Raw genomic sequence first — 15,175 nt, 5'->3', positions numbered from 1 at the left:
GTTTTTGTTAAAAAATATGCTTTTCCATTTCTTTGTGATTTTTCATATTGAAATACTCTATGAATTGTTAAATTTTCAGTGATCACGCTCCACTCAGCCTGGTGTTTTTAGTTATAAAATATTGCAAAAAACACCAGCAATAGACGATTTGAAATAAAAGAAATGAAGGACGAGAGGGTCTCATCTGGTAATCTCGCGATATATAATATGACAAACACGGAAGTAAACAAACGAACGTGTGAACGATGGAGCCTGTTGAGTCGACCAAATTTCACTCAAGAAAACAAAACATATCTGACATTTTAAAACAATTCCAAACGCGGTATTTTGCTAACAGTCGCCTCATTTCATTTCCTTGGATGGTGTGTGAAAAGCTCACATTATCTTGTTGCTCACATTGTCGTGTTGTTTACATTTCCTTGGTATAGTTATTTATAATTATAATACGTTTCGGTGTTTAATTGTCATTCTATCCGGCCATTATCCAAACCATTTGTCCTTATGAAATATAATCTAAATGATATTTGATGCCATTCACAGCTTTTAGAAAACGAGCTTGCACGCAGCAACTCGTGTGACGTCATTTTAGAAATCCTCAAACAGGTAAGCGGTGTACACTCATCATTTTTTTCAATATTTTAAAAGTCACAAACTTGAATCTATTGATCGTGTTTGGTTCAGACGTGTCTTCATGCCCTGTGCCGCAAGTTTCCTCCGTCGTCGCGTTACAGGAAGGGCTTTCTCTCTGAGCTCATAAAACGGGTGAGTGTTTTCCCCCATATCAGCCCGTTATGGCAACGTGATTACTTGAATGCTGTTATCATAGTGACACTCATTTGCAGGTGGAGGCAGCAGAGTGCGAACCTCTAGATGAGCTCTATGATGCTCTGGCGGAGGTAGTGGCAGCCCAAGATGTGGCGGAGGGATATCGGACATACTTACTGGTACCAAAGTCACCTTACACACACTCAGTAACATCATGCAGAACCGACTTGATGGTACTAAACTCCCAACACACACATTAAATACATCGTGAAGGACAAAGAACCAGTGTGTCACACACACACACACACACACACACACACACACACACACACACACACACACACACACACACACACACACACACACACACACACACACACACACACACACACACACACACACACACACACACACACACACACACACACACACACACACACACACACACACACACACACAAGCAGAAGTGTCAAATCAGGTGCGAAAAGTAAAAACCATATAATTGGGTCTGTATTTTCCTTAGCTCTGCGGGGGCAGCATCAGCTTGTTGGAGAATGTGGCTTTAATCTCAAAGGGGACAACAGGTCTGGTGACATGGGAGGCAGCCCTCTACCTGGCCGAGTGGGCCTTGGACCACCCGCAGACTTTCGCTGGAAGGTACCACAATGTAAAACATAATCGCCTCTAGAATTATTGTAAAATACATTTTTCTCTGCAGGAAAGTTCTGGAGCTGGGCAGCGGTGCGGGTCTGACCGGTGTGGCTGTGTGTCATTCGTGTGCTCCATCCTCATACGTCTTCAGTGATTGTCACCAAAGCGTCCTCCAGAGACTTCGACACAACCTGAGCATCAACGGACTCCTCAACACCATAAACAACAGGACAGAAGTCAGAGTGCAAGAGTTGGACTGGACGGAGGTGACGGAAGAACACTTGAATGACATCGATGCAGATGCGGTCATCGCAGCAGGTTTGCGATACTTTGCAATACTGCAGGCCACCTGGAATGTTGTTAAGGTTCTGAAAAGTTGAAGATCTGATGTTCGAGAAAACCGCAGGACAGGGGTCTTCAAGTACAGTATTTTTGTTCTGGAATGTTTGCAGGACATATGTTTTAGATGATCAGAGAGGTGTCCCACAATGTTTTAAATGCTCTAGAACATCTTCTGAATGGACGATGACCACAGTGTTGAAGGTTAGAAGTTGTGTAATTTCAAAAAATATATTACTTAACGCCGTGAGGGAAATTTGTGTTACAGATGTGGTTTATGATCCTGACGTGATTGCGGTTCTGGTCCAGCTTCTGTCCATGATCCTGAAGCGTAGTGGTGTTCGGGTCCCCTCTGAGGTTCTCATCTGCTCTACTGTGAGGAATCCACAGACGTACGCTGGTTTCAAGCAAAGTCTAAGTAAGATGATTAAGGCTCTCAGGGTGATTGACGAATCATCTCCAGGGGCGAGGAGTCTAAACGACATCTCATTTACAGGCGCTGCTGGGATTGGCCACCGGGTGATGAGTGGAGCTGTCAATCACGTCTTTGAGTACAATAGAGAGTCTGAAATTGAGCTTGTTCAGTTGTTTGTGTGTCAATAAAGTTTTTTTTTTTTTACAAGATATGAATATTCAGTGAGAAACAAAACTGCAGTTTGGTGCGAGTCCCTCTATGGTCACCTAGAAGACGTGCAGGAGTTATTGGAGATGGACAAGAGTGGGAGGACGTGTTGGTCCCAGTTGTCGTCCCAACGCCGGTCCCTGCTGGCACGCAGATTCCTCCTGAATGCACCTAGTTTGCCGTCACTGCCGGGAAAGTCTGACAGCAAACTCTGGAAATACAAAGTTAAAATAGTTAGGTTGAAATGATTCGTTATGCATTCATCAAGGTGTCACCTTAAGCTGTTGGGCCAACTGGGGGGCGTCGGAAAAGATCAGACCATTGTGCCCGTGCTTCACAAGCTCCCCAAGGCTAAAAGGAAAACGAGAGTTAATTTGTTTCTGATAATCTATTAAAAATTAAAGCAAATGAAACCCAGTGCTTCATTTTTTTTTTTTACTCCACTCTGCTTTCCGGTGCCAAACTCACCACAGAAAATGGACTGCGCACACAGGGAGGCAACATCCAAACATATCCACCACCTTCATAGGCAGGTCCAGCCCGCTAGAAGACTTGTGCAGACAAACGCCAAGGTCGGCACAACCTGACAATAAACACAAGGCATGATCATAAACAATGAGCCTGCTTGGGTTGAAATGTAAGAATAAAATGTTCAAAATTGCTATGAGTGGTTCAAACTGACCTAACAAGACAGGATAATCTTCCGGCTCCAGCCAGGGAGTGCAGATCTTCACGTGCTCCAAACTTAAGTTGTCAATCATTTTCGAGTAGCGCTCCTTCTGAGGACCTTTCCCTTCACACCCAAACCAAGACCGACAAGTCATTGAGCGCTTGCTGTCAAACAATCAATGGCGATAATACCTGTGATGACGCAGATGAGCGGCGGCAGAGTCTCTCCCGCTGAGATGAACTCTTCGTATTCTGTCAGGAATAAGCAGGAGACACTCAAAACATTTGACTTAATTGCGGTTTAGCATAAGAGTCTTGTTGCAGTACCTTGAAGAGCCTGAATGAGGATGGAGAAGTCTTCATCCTCTAAAGAGGGAAAGCAAAGTGACGGACAGAAGACAGTAAAATGTTTGCCACAATGCTAGACAACTTATAGTAATGTATACATTTCTAAGATTAGAAATAATGGAAGAAGACCTTTAATGTTTTCATTTTTACAACCGCTAGATACTGGCAAACAGCTATAAAACGTTTTTTATTATTATTTCTAAATGACCCTTGAACAATATGGGGGGGAGGGGATTTTGCATTTTATTTTGAAATAAACAATTGTTTCACTCACATGAAAATGCAAAAAAAAAATGTTTCCCCTGTCTTCCACCATCTTTCTATGCTCGCAACATATAGTGAAAGGCAAAACAATCCATTCCCAACACCGAATAATTCATGTGGCGAGCACCTGTCCAGCTCGTGCTGCTGATGAGCAGGGTGGGGCGATTGGGCCTCAGGGTCACTGTGTCCTTGTCATGGTCTCGCACAGAGAAGACAGTTTTCTCCACGGCATCATCAGCACTGCTGAAGGAAAGCCGAAAAGAAAAAAAGGAAATTGAATTTCTTAATGATGCAGCATGTGGCACATGACCCAAGGATGTTCCAAAAATAATGTGGCAGTGTTTGCAAGAATTGCAGCACTTGCCTGCTATGCTGAAAAGCGGGAAGGATGTGTGAAAGCCTCACAAAAAGTTTGTGCCGCAGCTCCAGTGGTGTCTCTCTGAAGATGGCCGCCGGTCTGTCGTAGAGAGTGGTCGCCCTGCAGGGCGCAATACCGTTCAACTCAACTGTGTAAATTCAGAGCTACTTACAAGCTGTACATTGCAATGTCTAAACTACAGTGAAACCTCAACTTACAAACACCTTAACTTACAAACTTTTCGTCTTACAAACATCAAATTTATGAAAATTAAACCTTATAATAAGCACTATTTTCATAATACACACCCACCACGGGTGGCGGAGTGATCTTCGGCGGAAGCACACGACCGAACAGCACCAGAGGTTAAGTTACCAACAGTCCTTATGGAAGGTGACTCTCCTTCCATAAGCCATCAACGACCATCAAAAAAGGTAAATAAAACTTTATTTTACAGCACAGTTTATTTCTTTAATTACAGTCCTCATGTACTGCGCCTCTCTTTCCAAACAGCAATCCCCTTTGATCTTTGACCTCCAACGCCATTCCATCAAGCCATAAATGACCATCACAAATGTAAATAAAGTGACTTTATGATACAATGCAGTGTATTTCTTTCATTACAATACAATAGCACATTTATTATACATAGTATAAGGTATGTTGTGTGTAGTTTTAAGGCTTATTTAGTTGAAAAGTATATTTTATGGAAACCCGGGAACTGATTATTCCCATTTTAATGGTTTCCTATGGGAATTTTTTTTTAGATACACACTTTTCGCCTTACACACTCTGCCTGGGAACCAATTAAGTTCGTAAGTTGAGGTCTCACTGTACTATCATGCCCAAAAAAATCCACATCGTCCCACAGGCGTGGTGACCCAGCTCTTGCGTCAAAGTCTAAAGGTAAGCCGACCTGCGATGAGTTCTGTTGGAAGCAAAAACAATGCCGGCCATATACACACAGTGAGGTGTATAACTTGCTGCTTCCATGAGTTGAAATGTCTTGCACCAACTTGCACGAACACTACCTTGTCAGTTCATTGTGGCCCTGATCTCCATGGCAACAAAATCAGAATTTGCTGACTTTCATGAGACAGACCTGTCCCTTCAAAACAGGCCAATTTCAGAAATAGCCATTCTAAATAGGTTGTGTTTAATGGTGACAAAAGCGCACTACTATTTTAAATAATTAACATGTTTATAGTCATCCATATAAATCATACTTGATGCCCCAGTTCTTGTGCAGATCTTGTTTCATAGCGTCCGTCACACACAGATGCTGCGATGCCAGACGACCAAACACATGCTCGTACCTAGAGGAAGAACAGACATTCTTGATTTGCTTCAAGGGCCAGAAGAAGCCATCTGAAAAATATCTCCCACTGAGAGATGAAAATTTGTTTGGCATTCTCTTTGATGTTTTTGTTTTACTGAAAAGTGGCACTAACCACTTTGCCAGGTGCACAAGTGGGTGGGCGTGGCCATGGCTGAGGGCCATGATGGTGTAGCCATAGTTGTGCCAGTCGATGATCAAGCTACCGCCACGCAGAATGCATGTCAACCATGCTGACGCCATGCCAGGCAAACCGGGAGGATTCTGCAAAGAGAAAAATGTACATTAGAACCGGAGGTCACGTGACGGTCGTGATTGGCGGTCAGGAATCATGTGACCCACCTGTAGGAGTATGTGAGTGTGTGGTTTCAGCATCAGTAGCACAAACAGAACCTGCACGAACTGAATGGTCACTTTGGTCACATACGTCAAAATCTTTGGTCCACCTGAAGATTTTCAGACATAAAAAAAGGAACTTTTTTTTAGTCTTCTCATCCTATTTTACAGGACAATCCATGATTCGTGAACTTCCATGGAATCACGGCTCTCTCACCATAAGCGAACATATTGTCGTTTGTCTATGTGATCTGATAATAAAGACAACAAACATGTCAATCCATCGCTTACCTCCAACACCTTTGACTTCTGCAATGGGGACTATTTCAATCCTCTCGTCACTCAACACGTCTCGGCGAGGCTTGCTGTCTAAGCGTAAACGATTTAAATGAATACACATCGTCAAACAGTCTGTCGACTGTTCATACATGCCTGTATTTTACCTAAATATCCCACGAGAGTGACTTGGAATCCATGTTTACTTAGCGACAACGAATGATACTGCATGCGGGGACTGCGACCAATGTCCCCGAGAACCAGCACGCATATCCGCCGCACGGCATCGCCGTCGCGCCGCCTCAACAGCCAGCATAAGGCGACCACAAGACACGCCGTTGCCGACCCTACCAGCCACCACATACCCAAACCGGCGGTACAGGACACCGCTGTGAAAAGTGGAACGAAAACAAAAAGACTCCGAATAGGAGCGGGCGGGGCCATGCTTGTTTGGCATTTGCGATGACGTGTTAAGTAGCGGTGGAGGCGAGAGTCCCGATTTAAAGGGGCCGCAGGCGTTTCGGCGAAACAACGTCGTCAAGATTTAATTGCATTACAGTACGTACTATTTTCAACACTTGTATTTTGGCACATTAAAAAGTGAGATATGTGCAAATATATATTTCATACGCAATCATCTATTGATGATCCAAATGCTCAGTTAACAACTTGGCAATTTAAACAACTTGGCAATTTTTAGTCGGCCTCTCGTATGACATTTTTTCAGTGTTTTAAAGACGAACGTTTTGCTCTAAAAGAAACATTTGTGTGAAAATACAACTGCAAAACTAATTTAGGTGCGCTGCCAACGTCGTCATTGGTGGTTCTGAATGCAAGGTAAAACGGGCCAGCTCTTGGTAATGATTTTTTTTCGTCTCGAATGCGAAAAAAAACTATTTTGTTTTGACAACGTGTGTTTTTGCAAATCTAAATTATCGCAATTCTCATTTCGCTAATATATACAACCCATTAGCGTCTCAAAACGTTTTAACTGTAGTCATTTTACAACATTTTACTGGGAAAATCGTTCATCCATCCGTTTTTTACGAACTTATTCTTCTTTCTCTGAATTAGAATCGTTATTAACCACAAAATCATATTCATGCAAATTAAATCCCATTCTCATTATTTGTTGCTTTTAAAATGGACTTTAAAAAAGTCATGCAAAATGGAACTGTATAGTGCCACTTAGTTTTTTTGACGACGATACTAGTGCAGCGTGTTCTACCGGAAACAAATTCCTTGTTGTTCTACATACTTGGCAATAAAGATGATTCTGATTCTGATTCTGATGCACGCGGATTAGTTTTCATGACGTCACTGTCACCACCCGCCCCCAGCAGGTTTTCAAGGACTCGTTCAAGTATCCTCGGGGCGAGCTCTAAGCATGCAGATGTCGAAACTGCGGTTGTCCGCCTTGGCGACGCTGTTGGCGGCGGCGTGCTTCGGCATTTCGCAGGCAGAGGTGATTGACGACGTGTTGGGGAGCCTCTCCAAGGGTGCCGCATTCCTGGAGCGCCAGCATCAGCACATCAACCTGGACGGCGTGGTGGGCTTCCTCATGCTGCAGGGTGCGTGGGGGGTCTGCTTGGGGAGTCCGGGGTCGCTTCGGCATGTTGTGGTGCAGCGTTCGTCTCCCGTTCGTCACAAGGAACGTAGCTGGATGTTGAAATCACACTGGCTGATAAAACCATTTTGGCATAAAGTTAATTTCGCATTTATGATCAAAGTAGCTGCTTTTTTCGCGGCCTTCATTATTACCGCAGAAATGATTCCCTTAAATTAAAAGTTGATTAAACAATATTAAAAAAATATTTCGTTTATAATTGCAACTCCTCCCATAATATTGCATAAAAAATTGGAGATACTGCCTGTAAAATAATTTTCTCATGTTATTCCCTGATAGTTTCTCATTATTAGAGGAAAATGTAATTTTTTCATATTCCAAATTGTTGTAGTGTCATTTAATTTTTTATCTTGGTACATTTTTGTATGTTTGACTACATGTTAGCTGAGCTTAAGGAGGCGGTGCAGAACTGGCCTCACTCTGATCCGGTCAGCTGGATTCAGAGGACAGCAGCTGTGGAGCTGGTCAAGCGTCTGGACAGCAGCTTTGACAACGCGGTTGCCGCTCTGCGTTACAGCGATCCCAAATACTACCAAGGTAGCCTCGCCCTTTAATTTTTTTTTACGATATGGCATTATTGAAATTACTGAAACCTTGCTGAAATGTGTTTTGTTACAGTCTGTTGACCTGTTCAACAAAAATAAAAAATAAATTGGACCACGATGATAATATCCATCCATCCATCCATCCCTCTATGAGTAACATAGTGAGTCATTATTTAAAGGAGTAGTTTTGGGGCACTTTAAGTCATTTTTATTGGTGTTTTGCATTTGACTAAAAATATCATTTGCGTGTTTTGGGTATTTTAGATGCTATAAAACATTTTTCTGATGTCAGTTAGGAAACAAAAAAGTGACGTCGGTTGTCTTTTAAGTGCAATTGTTTTTACTATATTTCAGGGGTCTTGGTGTTCAAATCATGGCTCATGTTGTATCTTATAATATTGAATCAAATTTTGGGAAGTGGAACTTGGTGTAAAGAATTGGACGAGCTATGATCAAAACAATTGGTTCCATTAAAATTGCTCCAGGTGAGGCTCGAACTCACAACCTCGGCATGACTGCAGGTTACTGTCTTATAAGTACCGCGCGCTAACCGATTGCGCCACTGGAGCTTGTGTAACAAATGTTGTTCTTTGGCTCTGAAGGTTAAGGACAGAGTCAAACAGAATCCAGGAGAAGCATTGGTTCAGTGTGTTATGCACCCCGCCCAAGATAATTTGCAACTCACATGTGTACACTTTGTCATCTGTCAGAGTTCGAGCCACTTCTGTCATGGAAATTCTGGCAGGTTCAGCAGGAACGGAGCAGTACCGATGCCAGTCTGGTGTACGCTGCCACCACGGCCAGCGAATGCTATGACGAGCAGCTCAGCGACAAGTGTCTCACCCTACTGCTCGGAACCTGGTGGGGACTGACCACACTCTCATAGTCTGTGTACTCAAGTACAATGACAAGTATTTGAGCTAAAGTACTACAACAACTTCTGCAGTGAAGTTAACGTAGAGACTGAAATGGTTTACCGTCTTACTAAAAACTTCAAACTGTTCATCTTATCCCGAGTGCAAAATTGTTTTTTTAAATAATTTGGATTTTTCCTCGAACGGCAACATTTTTGGAGTGATTTGAATTGGTCTAACTCAAAACATTTGAGCTCAACCCTTCTGCAAATGTTCTTCCAATTTTCAAACTCAAACACAACATATTAAATAGTTTTATTTTTCCCCTTCTAATTTCTATATATATTTTTTTGGGGAGCATACCAAACCAAATCAACATTAAACTTTTGGGGACATTTTTAAAATTAAACCTAAACATGCCATTTTTTTCTGCTTTCCTTTGTACACTTTTTGACAAAACATTCCAACTATAAACTGTTCATTTTATTGCCCCTCCCCCAAATTTCAAAATAAAGCCAATAATTCAATTTTGCATTTCTTCTCCTATTTCTATATTTTCTGACGGATTCAATTGATTCCAACTTCAGAATGCTCAGTTGTCCCTTACACTAATCAGAATCATCTTTATTGCCAAGTATGTAGAACACACAAGGAATTTGTTTCCGGTAGACACTAATGTTTCTTCTTAGTGAAATTTGAAGATATTTTTTTAACTCATTAATTCTGCCCCCCAAAAAATAAATTCATTTAAAGGACAACCGACGTCTCTGGACAAGTTGTGTCCATAATTTGTAAAATGTCTTCAAATGACTTCTACTGAGCGTATTTTACAAAGATTCCACCGCATATAGCTATATTTTACGTTTTAAGACTCGCGCTGAATATTCCGGAAGTCTTGTTTTTGAGTTGGTGACGAGTCCTCACCCTACGTCACTGAAGGAACGCCCCTGACCGTAGGGAATTAATCAGCCTGTGGAAACGGGCTGATTAATTCCTTACACGGCTTTGTCGCGATGTTCTGCCTTTTTGGGTGTGACATTTCCCACCCCTGATGCCTCAAAATAACACGGAATAAATTCTTTCATCGATTACAAACATGTATGCTTTCTTCTTCAGAACTATTTGAGTCATATTCATAACTGGATGAGTAACAAGAAAGCATATTCTCCGAATCTGAAGCCATTGTTTTGATTCTCGAGCAAGGCAAAACGTCTTGCCGTGACACCACTTCCGGTTTCAAATTGAAGTACTTTCTAGACACTAAGTCATTTTTATTGGTGTTTTGCATTTGACTAAAAATATCATATTGCGTGTTTTGGTTATTTTAGTTGCTATAAATTTTTTTTCTGATGTCAGTTAGGAAACAAAAAAGTGACGTCGGTTGTCCTTTAAGATTACAAACCTATACTTTTGATTTTTTTTATGTTATTTTTTTCTCTCCGCATTGTAGGAAACAGAAAGGGACACCGTGCATCGTGACCAAGCCGTGCCGCGACACCATGACCCAATTCGGGTGTCCGCACTACTCGCTGTCTCACCAGCTGCTCTATTTCATCATCGGGAAGTTGGTGAGGAATGACAAAGAGGGCCATCACCTCGCCGTTGAGGGACTAAAGTGCCGTTTGAATGTGCCAGAAAGGGTGCTCCAACCTGCTGAAGGGCGACACGCGAGCGTCCCGCGTCAACATGACCGAGCGCAGCTACCAGAAGATCTTCTGCTCCAATATGATGAAGACCAACCAGGACATCATCGCTGACGGGCTCAGCCAGCAGACAGCAGACATCTTTATCGAGAACAGTCAGTGACAACACTCGCAGTGAAAAGATGGAAAAAAGCAACTCTTGATTCAATCAATGAGTACGATGAGAGGTTGGACATGACGGCCTTAATTGATCGTGTTTGGGGGTCCCCAAATCGGGGTCTTTCTAGCCTCTTTTCGGTGTCTCGCCCTTTGGACCTACCTAATTCAAATGATAATCATCACCATGAAATCAGTTTTTCCTGCAGACATGCAAAAATGTATTCACTCCAGTGCCGGGGTTTTCATATTTTTCACTGAAATTCCAGGACCCACAGAGTATTGAGTTTTAGGACTACATAAACATTGAATGCAGCATAAGAAGCCTTTGACGATCTTCTTTCATCAGAAAAAAGGAGTTAAAAGTTATATGAGGCAAGAGTTATCTGAGGTGCAAGTGGGGGCGGCTGTACAAGAAGGCAAATGCTGCCCCCTTGTAGGAGGGGAAAACATTGCCAGAGGTCTGACCAGCGCTTTATCAGCACCCCTCGCAAGAAAAACCAAAACTCGAAGAAATTCGGGAATGGCACGCAACGTCATATTTTCCATTCCCAAACTCGGGAATGGCAGTGAATAAGAAGTTATTTCGCCCTGAATAACAGTTGACAAATATAAACGTCCCTTGATCGAAGACCATAAATGCCACACAACTTTGCCACCTTCAAAAATGTATCTTAAAGGACAACCGACGTCTCTGGACAAGTTGTGTCCATAATTTGTAAAATGGCTTCAAATGACTTCTACTGAGCGTATTTTACAAAGATTCCACCGCATAAAGCTATATTTTTCGTTTTTTAAGACTCGCGCTGAATATTCAGGAAGTCTCGTTTTTGAGTTGGTGACGAGTCTGTACGTGACGTCACTAAAGGACCCCCCTTGACCGTAAAAAAGACGCATTGTAGCGGTCCTTGCATCACGTCAATATATTTTGCTGTACTTGTTTGGTCTGGGGACCTTGTGTTGCACCCAAAAGCCGCCAGAAGGTCAGAAGAGGGCGTCCAAGCGCCATATACGGAATTTATCAGCCTGTGTAAATGGAGGTAGCCACAGGATGTCGCCATTTTGTGCCTCTTTTTTTGTGTGAGAGATTTCCCCCAATGTTGCCTCAAAATGGCACAAATAAATTATTTAATCGATTGCAAACATGTATGCTTTCCTCTTCAGAACTATTGGACTCATATTCATAACTGGATGTGTAACAAGAAAGCATATTCTCCGAATCTGAAGCCATTGTTTTGATTCACCAGCAATGCAAGACGTCTTGGCGTGACGTCACGAACTGGGGGCGGGACTTTCTGAAAATGCCCAATTCGCAGCTCAATTTTTTGCAGATTTTGGACACTTTAAGTCATTTTTATTGGTGTTTTGCATTCGACTAAAAATATCATACTGCATGTTTTGGCTATTTTAGATGCAATAAAACGTTAGGCCTCGGTTGTCCTTTAAAGGACAACCGGCACAATTTTTTGTACAAGATGGTGCCCAAGCTCTGTTGGAAATGGGCTGATTTGTCTGCTGGGAATTTGTGTCAACTCTTATCAAATACTAGTCTTGGTGCAACACACAACAATTCACCATCGCGTTACTTATGTGTTTTCCTTCTAATTTTGCCATCAACACGGATCAACATGATGTTTTCGGACCAAACAAAGTACCCAAAATGCATTGTGTGTCGCTTTCTCAGACAGGGGCGTTCCAGACGTGACATCACGTCAGGCATCGTCATCAACTCGAAAACAAGACTTCCTGAACATTCAGTGCGAGTCTAAAAACATAACATATAGCTATATGCCGTGGAATCTTTGTAAAATATGCTCAGTAGAAGTCATTTGAAGTGATTTTACAAATCACAAATGGTGGCGTCGGTTGTCCTTTAAAATAAAACTATTTTAAAATAGTTAAAACCTTTTTTTCAATAAAAAAATATTTTAAAGGTTATTTTTTCCTCATAAAATTGTACTGCCTGCCTGAAAAAGAAAAATTGTGTGTAATTAAATGTAGGGGAAATTCAAAAATGTATTCCCAGAAAATAATATTTAAAAAGCAAATTGTTCCCAAAATATTAGCATTTTTTTTATAATGTGGCCTGGACAAACCTGCTTTGTGTGTGGTCTTGCAGTCCTTATTTGCGGATTGGCTGGCTTCTCCGATTTCTACAAAGCCGATTGGCTGCAGCACATCCTCCGTCTGCAGGACGCTGAGCTTGGCTGCTTCGGGCGCGATCGTAAGTCTGGAACTCATATCGAGCGGCGACTGCTGAAGGTGTGGCGAGTCTTTACGTATGTGAACTTTGTATCCGCTTTCGCCATCAGGCAGCATCATCTCGCAGTGGATCGGAGACGAGCTGCTGGAGCAACTGCAGCCTCATCACCGCGTCAAGAGGAGGGAGAAGATCCTTCCCGGTGGGTTCACACGTCATGACCGGCGATTGTTATGTCACTGGCAGAGAAATTGTTAGTAGCGGGTGGGCGGGGTTGAGAGTAGGGGGTGTGGGTGGGAGGATTGCCCTGGTCAAACCACACAAAACAGTTTTTCAATATCAATAAAGGTGTATTTATTAGAAGAATAACAACTGATCTGGAGTTGTTGCTCGTAAGGCTTGCCATTTCAGAGTATGACTGTAAGAAAATAAAATGAATCAAAATGGAAGGATTTGTACTTGGTCAGTAGGAATGGGGGAGATCTAAAGTCAGTCAGAAAGCAGGTAAAAAAGGAAATTGTCAAGGTCCAACAACCAGTCCTGATGCATTCCAAGAACAGATGAGACCGAGCCAAGAACGATGTCAATAACAAAACAAAACAGTGAGCAGTCAGTCAAAAGCAAGGTGATAAACAAAAACAAACAAACAAAAAAAATAGTCAAGAACCAGTGAAATTCACAAGTTAAACAGACGTGCCCTGGTTATTGACTTCTTTTTTTAACTCATTCACTGCCATTCACAAATTTATTTGGGAATTGAAAATTTGACGTAGAGCAAGGGTCGGGAACCAACGGCTCGTGAGCCATATATGGCTGGCTCTTTTGATGATTGCACCTGGCTTGCTGATAAAACTAAATACATATTCTCGCTTTTTCGCTGTTCATTTCCTGTTTGGGTAGCAGTTGGCGGAAAGCGCAATTTTGATTGGATGATACTGACCTATGGCCGTTGATGTCGAAACAGGTAAATGCCCCCTTTCAAATAAGCTTGACGAGTACAAAAATGACAGTATCGTGCACTTCAGGTTGAAGGGACGGAAGGATTGGCCTTTGTGGAGAGAAAAAGTTCTGCGGTGATTCTAATTTACAATGAAACAATACCATGAATATCAGTGACCCTTTGACAAGCCCCATGCTAACGTTAGCATCAATATACTTCAGTCAGAGACAGCATAAAGCAAGCGTGGAAGCTAATGAGTCATGTGCAGGCTAGCTGGCAGTAACTTTGCCTATGGACCCGGCAACTTGACTTTCATTCCGATTGTTTAGCTGGATTTTTTTTACCAATCATGAGGAACGGGAATCTATTCATATTAATGGCAAGTATTATAAGTTATTTTAAATAATACATTCTGACATTTTGTTGCAATCACATGCATGCGTGTTTGCGGGCGTGTGTGTGTGGCTTTCCCTTTCTAAATATTTTACTTTTATGGCTCTCTTAGTCAAAAAGCTTTCCAAGCCCTGACATGCACCATTCTCGAATTTGTTCGAGTTTTGTTTTTTCATCCTTGGGTGCCGATAAAGCGCTGGCCATGGCATCGGGCAATGTTTTTTCTTTTCCACATGGGGGCAGCATTACCTTTTTTTCCATCTTAGTGCTTTGTTCCAGCTTCAGATGCTGTTAAAGCGCTATATATACCAATATGTATTGCATTGTATTTTGGACAGGCACCCTCATTTCAAGCTCATTTATATAACTCCAGACCATCATAACTTAGGAATTAACTTTTTCTGATGAAAGAAGAGAGTCTAAGGTTTTCTTACACTGCATTGATTGTTTATGTAGACCAAAAACTCAATATTCTGTGTGTCCTGGAATTTGAGTGAAAATGACAAAAACCCTGGCACTGGAGTGAACATTTTTGCACATCGTCTGGCAGTGAATGAGTTAAATTGGTGTCATTCTATTTTCCGCATCATTACTGACTTGTTCATCATTCATTTTATCCACGCAAATTTCAATATTTGTTGTCATCTCTTGTATCCCGTACTATGCTTTTCATGTCTCAAGATGGCTGCTCCAGTCACATGACAGCTGTGGCGGTTGGCGCCCTGGGAGGATATTTAAACTTCTACTTGACGGAGCAAGACATAACCAAGAGGCCCCTTTCCTGATCGCCAGAATGCCTGAAATGGAATATCTATTTTTTTCCTACCTGATTTTTCTCTTTGTGAAATCTCAG

General features: G+C 42.1%; 3 protein-coding genes and 1 non-coding gene across 6 annotated transcripts; 2 read left to right on the top strand and 2 right to left on the bottom strand.

Moving 5' to 3' along the window:
• Positions 1 to 141: 141 nt before the first annotated feature.
• eef2kmt (eukaryotic elongation factor 2 lysine methyltransferase) lies at positions 142 to 2,480 on the top strand. 2 transcript variants are annotated; one of them, XM_089018048.1, is made up of 8 exons: positions 142 to 362; positions 541 to 603; positions 682 to 762; positions 843 to 944; positions 1,289 to 1,422; positions 1,484 to 1,734; positions 2,024 to 2,173; positions 2,252 to 2,480. In XM_089018048.1, exons 1-8 carry the CDS (start codon positions 246 to 248, stop codon positions 2,356 to 2,358), a joined length of 1,005 nt encoding a protein of 334 aa, XP_088874174.1. In that variant the 5' UTR covers positions 142 to 245; the 3' UTR covers positions 2,359 to 2,480. The 2 variants fall into 2 exon arrangements, with proteins under 2 accessions (XP_088874174.1, XP_088874172.1); XM_089018046.1 differs by having other exon boundaries at positions 2,024 to 2,480.
• alg1 (ALG1 chitobiosyldiphosphodolichol beta-mannosyltransferase) lies at positions 2,163 to 6,792 on the bottom strand. 2 transcript variants are annotated; one of them, XM_089018044.1, is made up of 14 exons: positions 6,132 to 6,792; positions 5,980 to 6,057; positions 5,695 to 5,798; positions 5,468 to 5,616; positions 5,243 to 5,332; positions 4,023 to 4,136; positions 3,786 to 3,898; positions 3,374 to 3,412; positions 3,239 to 3,298; positions 3,060 to 3,170; positions 2,846 to 2,960; positions 2,653 to 2,728; positions 2,437 to 2,588; positions 2,163 to 2,300 (listed from the first exon to the last, which is right to left on the bottom strand). In XM_089018044.1, exons 1-14 carry the CDS (start codon positions 6,406 to 6,408, stop codon positions 2,291 to 2,293), a joined length of 1,488 nt encoding a protein of 495 aa, XP_088874170.1. In that variant the 5' UTR covers positions 6,409 to 6,792; the 3' UTR covers positions 2,163 to 2,290. The 2 variants fall into 2 exon arrangements, with proteins under 2 accessions (XP_088874170.1, XP_088874171.1); XM_089018045.1 differs by having other exon boundaries at positions 5,980 to 6,053; positions 6,132 to 6,272.
• On the top strand, positions 6,446 to 15,142 carry lg17h16orf89 (linkage group 17 C16orf89 homolog). The gene is made up of 9 exons (XM_089018049.1): positions 6,446 to 6,522; positions 7,308 to 7,535; positions 7,976 to 8,128; positions 8,847 to 8,997; positions 10,441 to 10,558; positions 10,626 to 10,788; positions 12,909 to 13,013; positions 13,102 to 13,191; positions 15,004 to 15,142. Exons 2-9 carry the CDS (start codon positions 7,352 to 7,354, stop codon positions 15,105 to 15,107), a joined length of 1,068 nt encoding a protein of 355 aa, XP_088874175.1. The 5' UTR covers positions 6,446 to 6,522; positions 7,308 to 7,351; the 3' UTR covers positions 15,108 to 15,142.
• Positions 8,614 to 8,705, bottom strand: trnai-uau (transfer RNA isoleucine (anticodon UAU)). Its single transcript is given in 2 exon segments — positions 8,614 to 8,649; positions 8,668 to 8,705. It is a non-coding gene; the product is annotated as a tRNA-Ile (tRNA).
• Positions 15,143 to 15,175: the final 33 nt, after the last annotated feature.

This window comes from Hippocampus bargibanti, linkage group LG17, assembly GCF_051943395.1.
Source record: "Hippocampus bargibanti isolate YZ-2025 linkage group LG17, ASM5194339v1, whole genome shotgun sequence".
Lineage (NCBI taxonomy): Eukaryota > Metazoa > Chordata > Actinopteri > Syngnathiformes > Syngnathidae > Hippocampus > Hippocampus bargibanti.
The sequence above is the reverse complement of the archived record's forward strand: the minus strand, read 5'-3'. Positions and strand labels throughout refer to the sequence as shown.

What these genes read in the sequence shown, in the direction of transcription:
- eef2kmt (XM_089018046.1), top strand. Translation starts at nt 246, where the DNA reads ATGGAGCCTGTTGAGTCGACCAAATTTCACTCAAGAAAACAAAACATA. An exon ending in TTTTAGAAATCCTCAAACAG is followed by an intron (nt 604 to 681) that starts GTAAGCGGTGTA and finishes TGTTTGGTTCAG; the next exon opens with ACGTGTCTTCATGCCCTGTG. An exon ending in GATATCGGACATACTTACTG is followed by an intron (nt 945 to 1,288) that starts GTACCAAAGTCA and finishes TATTTTCCTTAG; the next exon opens with CTCTGCGGGGGCAGCATCAG.
- alg1 (XM_089018044.1), bottom strand. Translation starts at nt 6,408, where the DNA reads ATGGCCCCGCCCGCTCCTATTCGGAGTCTTTTTGTTTTCGTTCCACTT. An exon ending in AGAAGTCAAAGGTGTTGGAG is followed by an intron (nt 5,799 to 5,979) that starts GTAAGCGATGGA and finishes GAAAATCTTCAG; the next exon opens with GTGGACCAAAGATTTTGACG. An exon ending in ACACTCACATACTCCTACAG is followed by an intron (nt 5,617 to 5,694) that starts GTGGGTCACATG and finishes TTCTCTTTGCAG; the next exon opens with AATCCTCCCGGTTTGCCTGG.
- lg17h16orf89 (XM_089018049.1), top strand. Translation starts at nt 7,352, where the DNA reads ATGCAGATGTCGAAACTGCGGTTGTCCGCCTTGGCGACGCTGTTGGCG. An exon ending in CGATCCCAAATACTACCAAG is followed by an intron (nt 8,129 to 8,846) that starts GTAGCCTCGCCC and finishes GTCATCTGTCAG; the next exon opens with AGTTCGAGCCACTTCTGTCA. An exon ending in TGGCTGCTTCGGGCGCGATC is followed by an intron (nt 13,014 to 13,101) that starts GTAAGTCTGGAA and finishes TTTCGCCATCAG; the next exon opens with GCAGCATCATCTCGCAGTGG.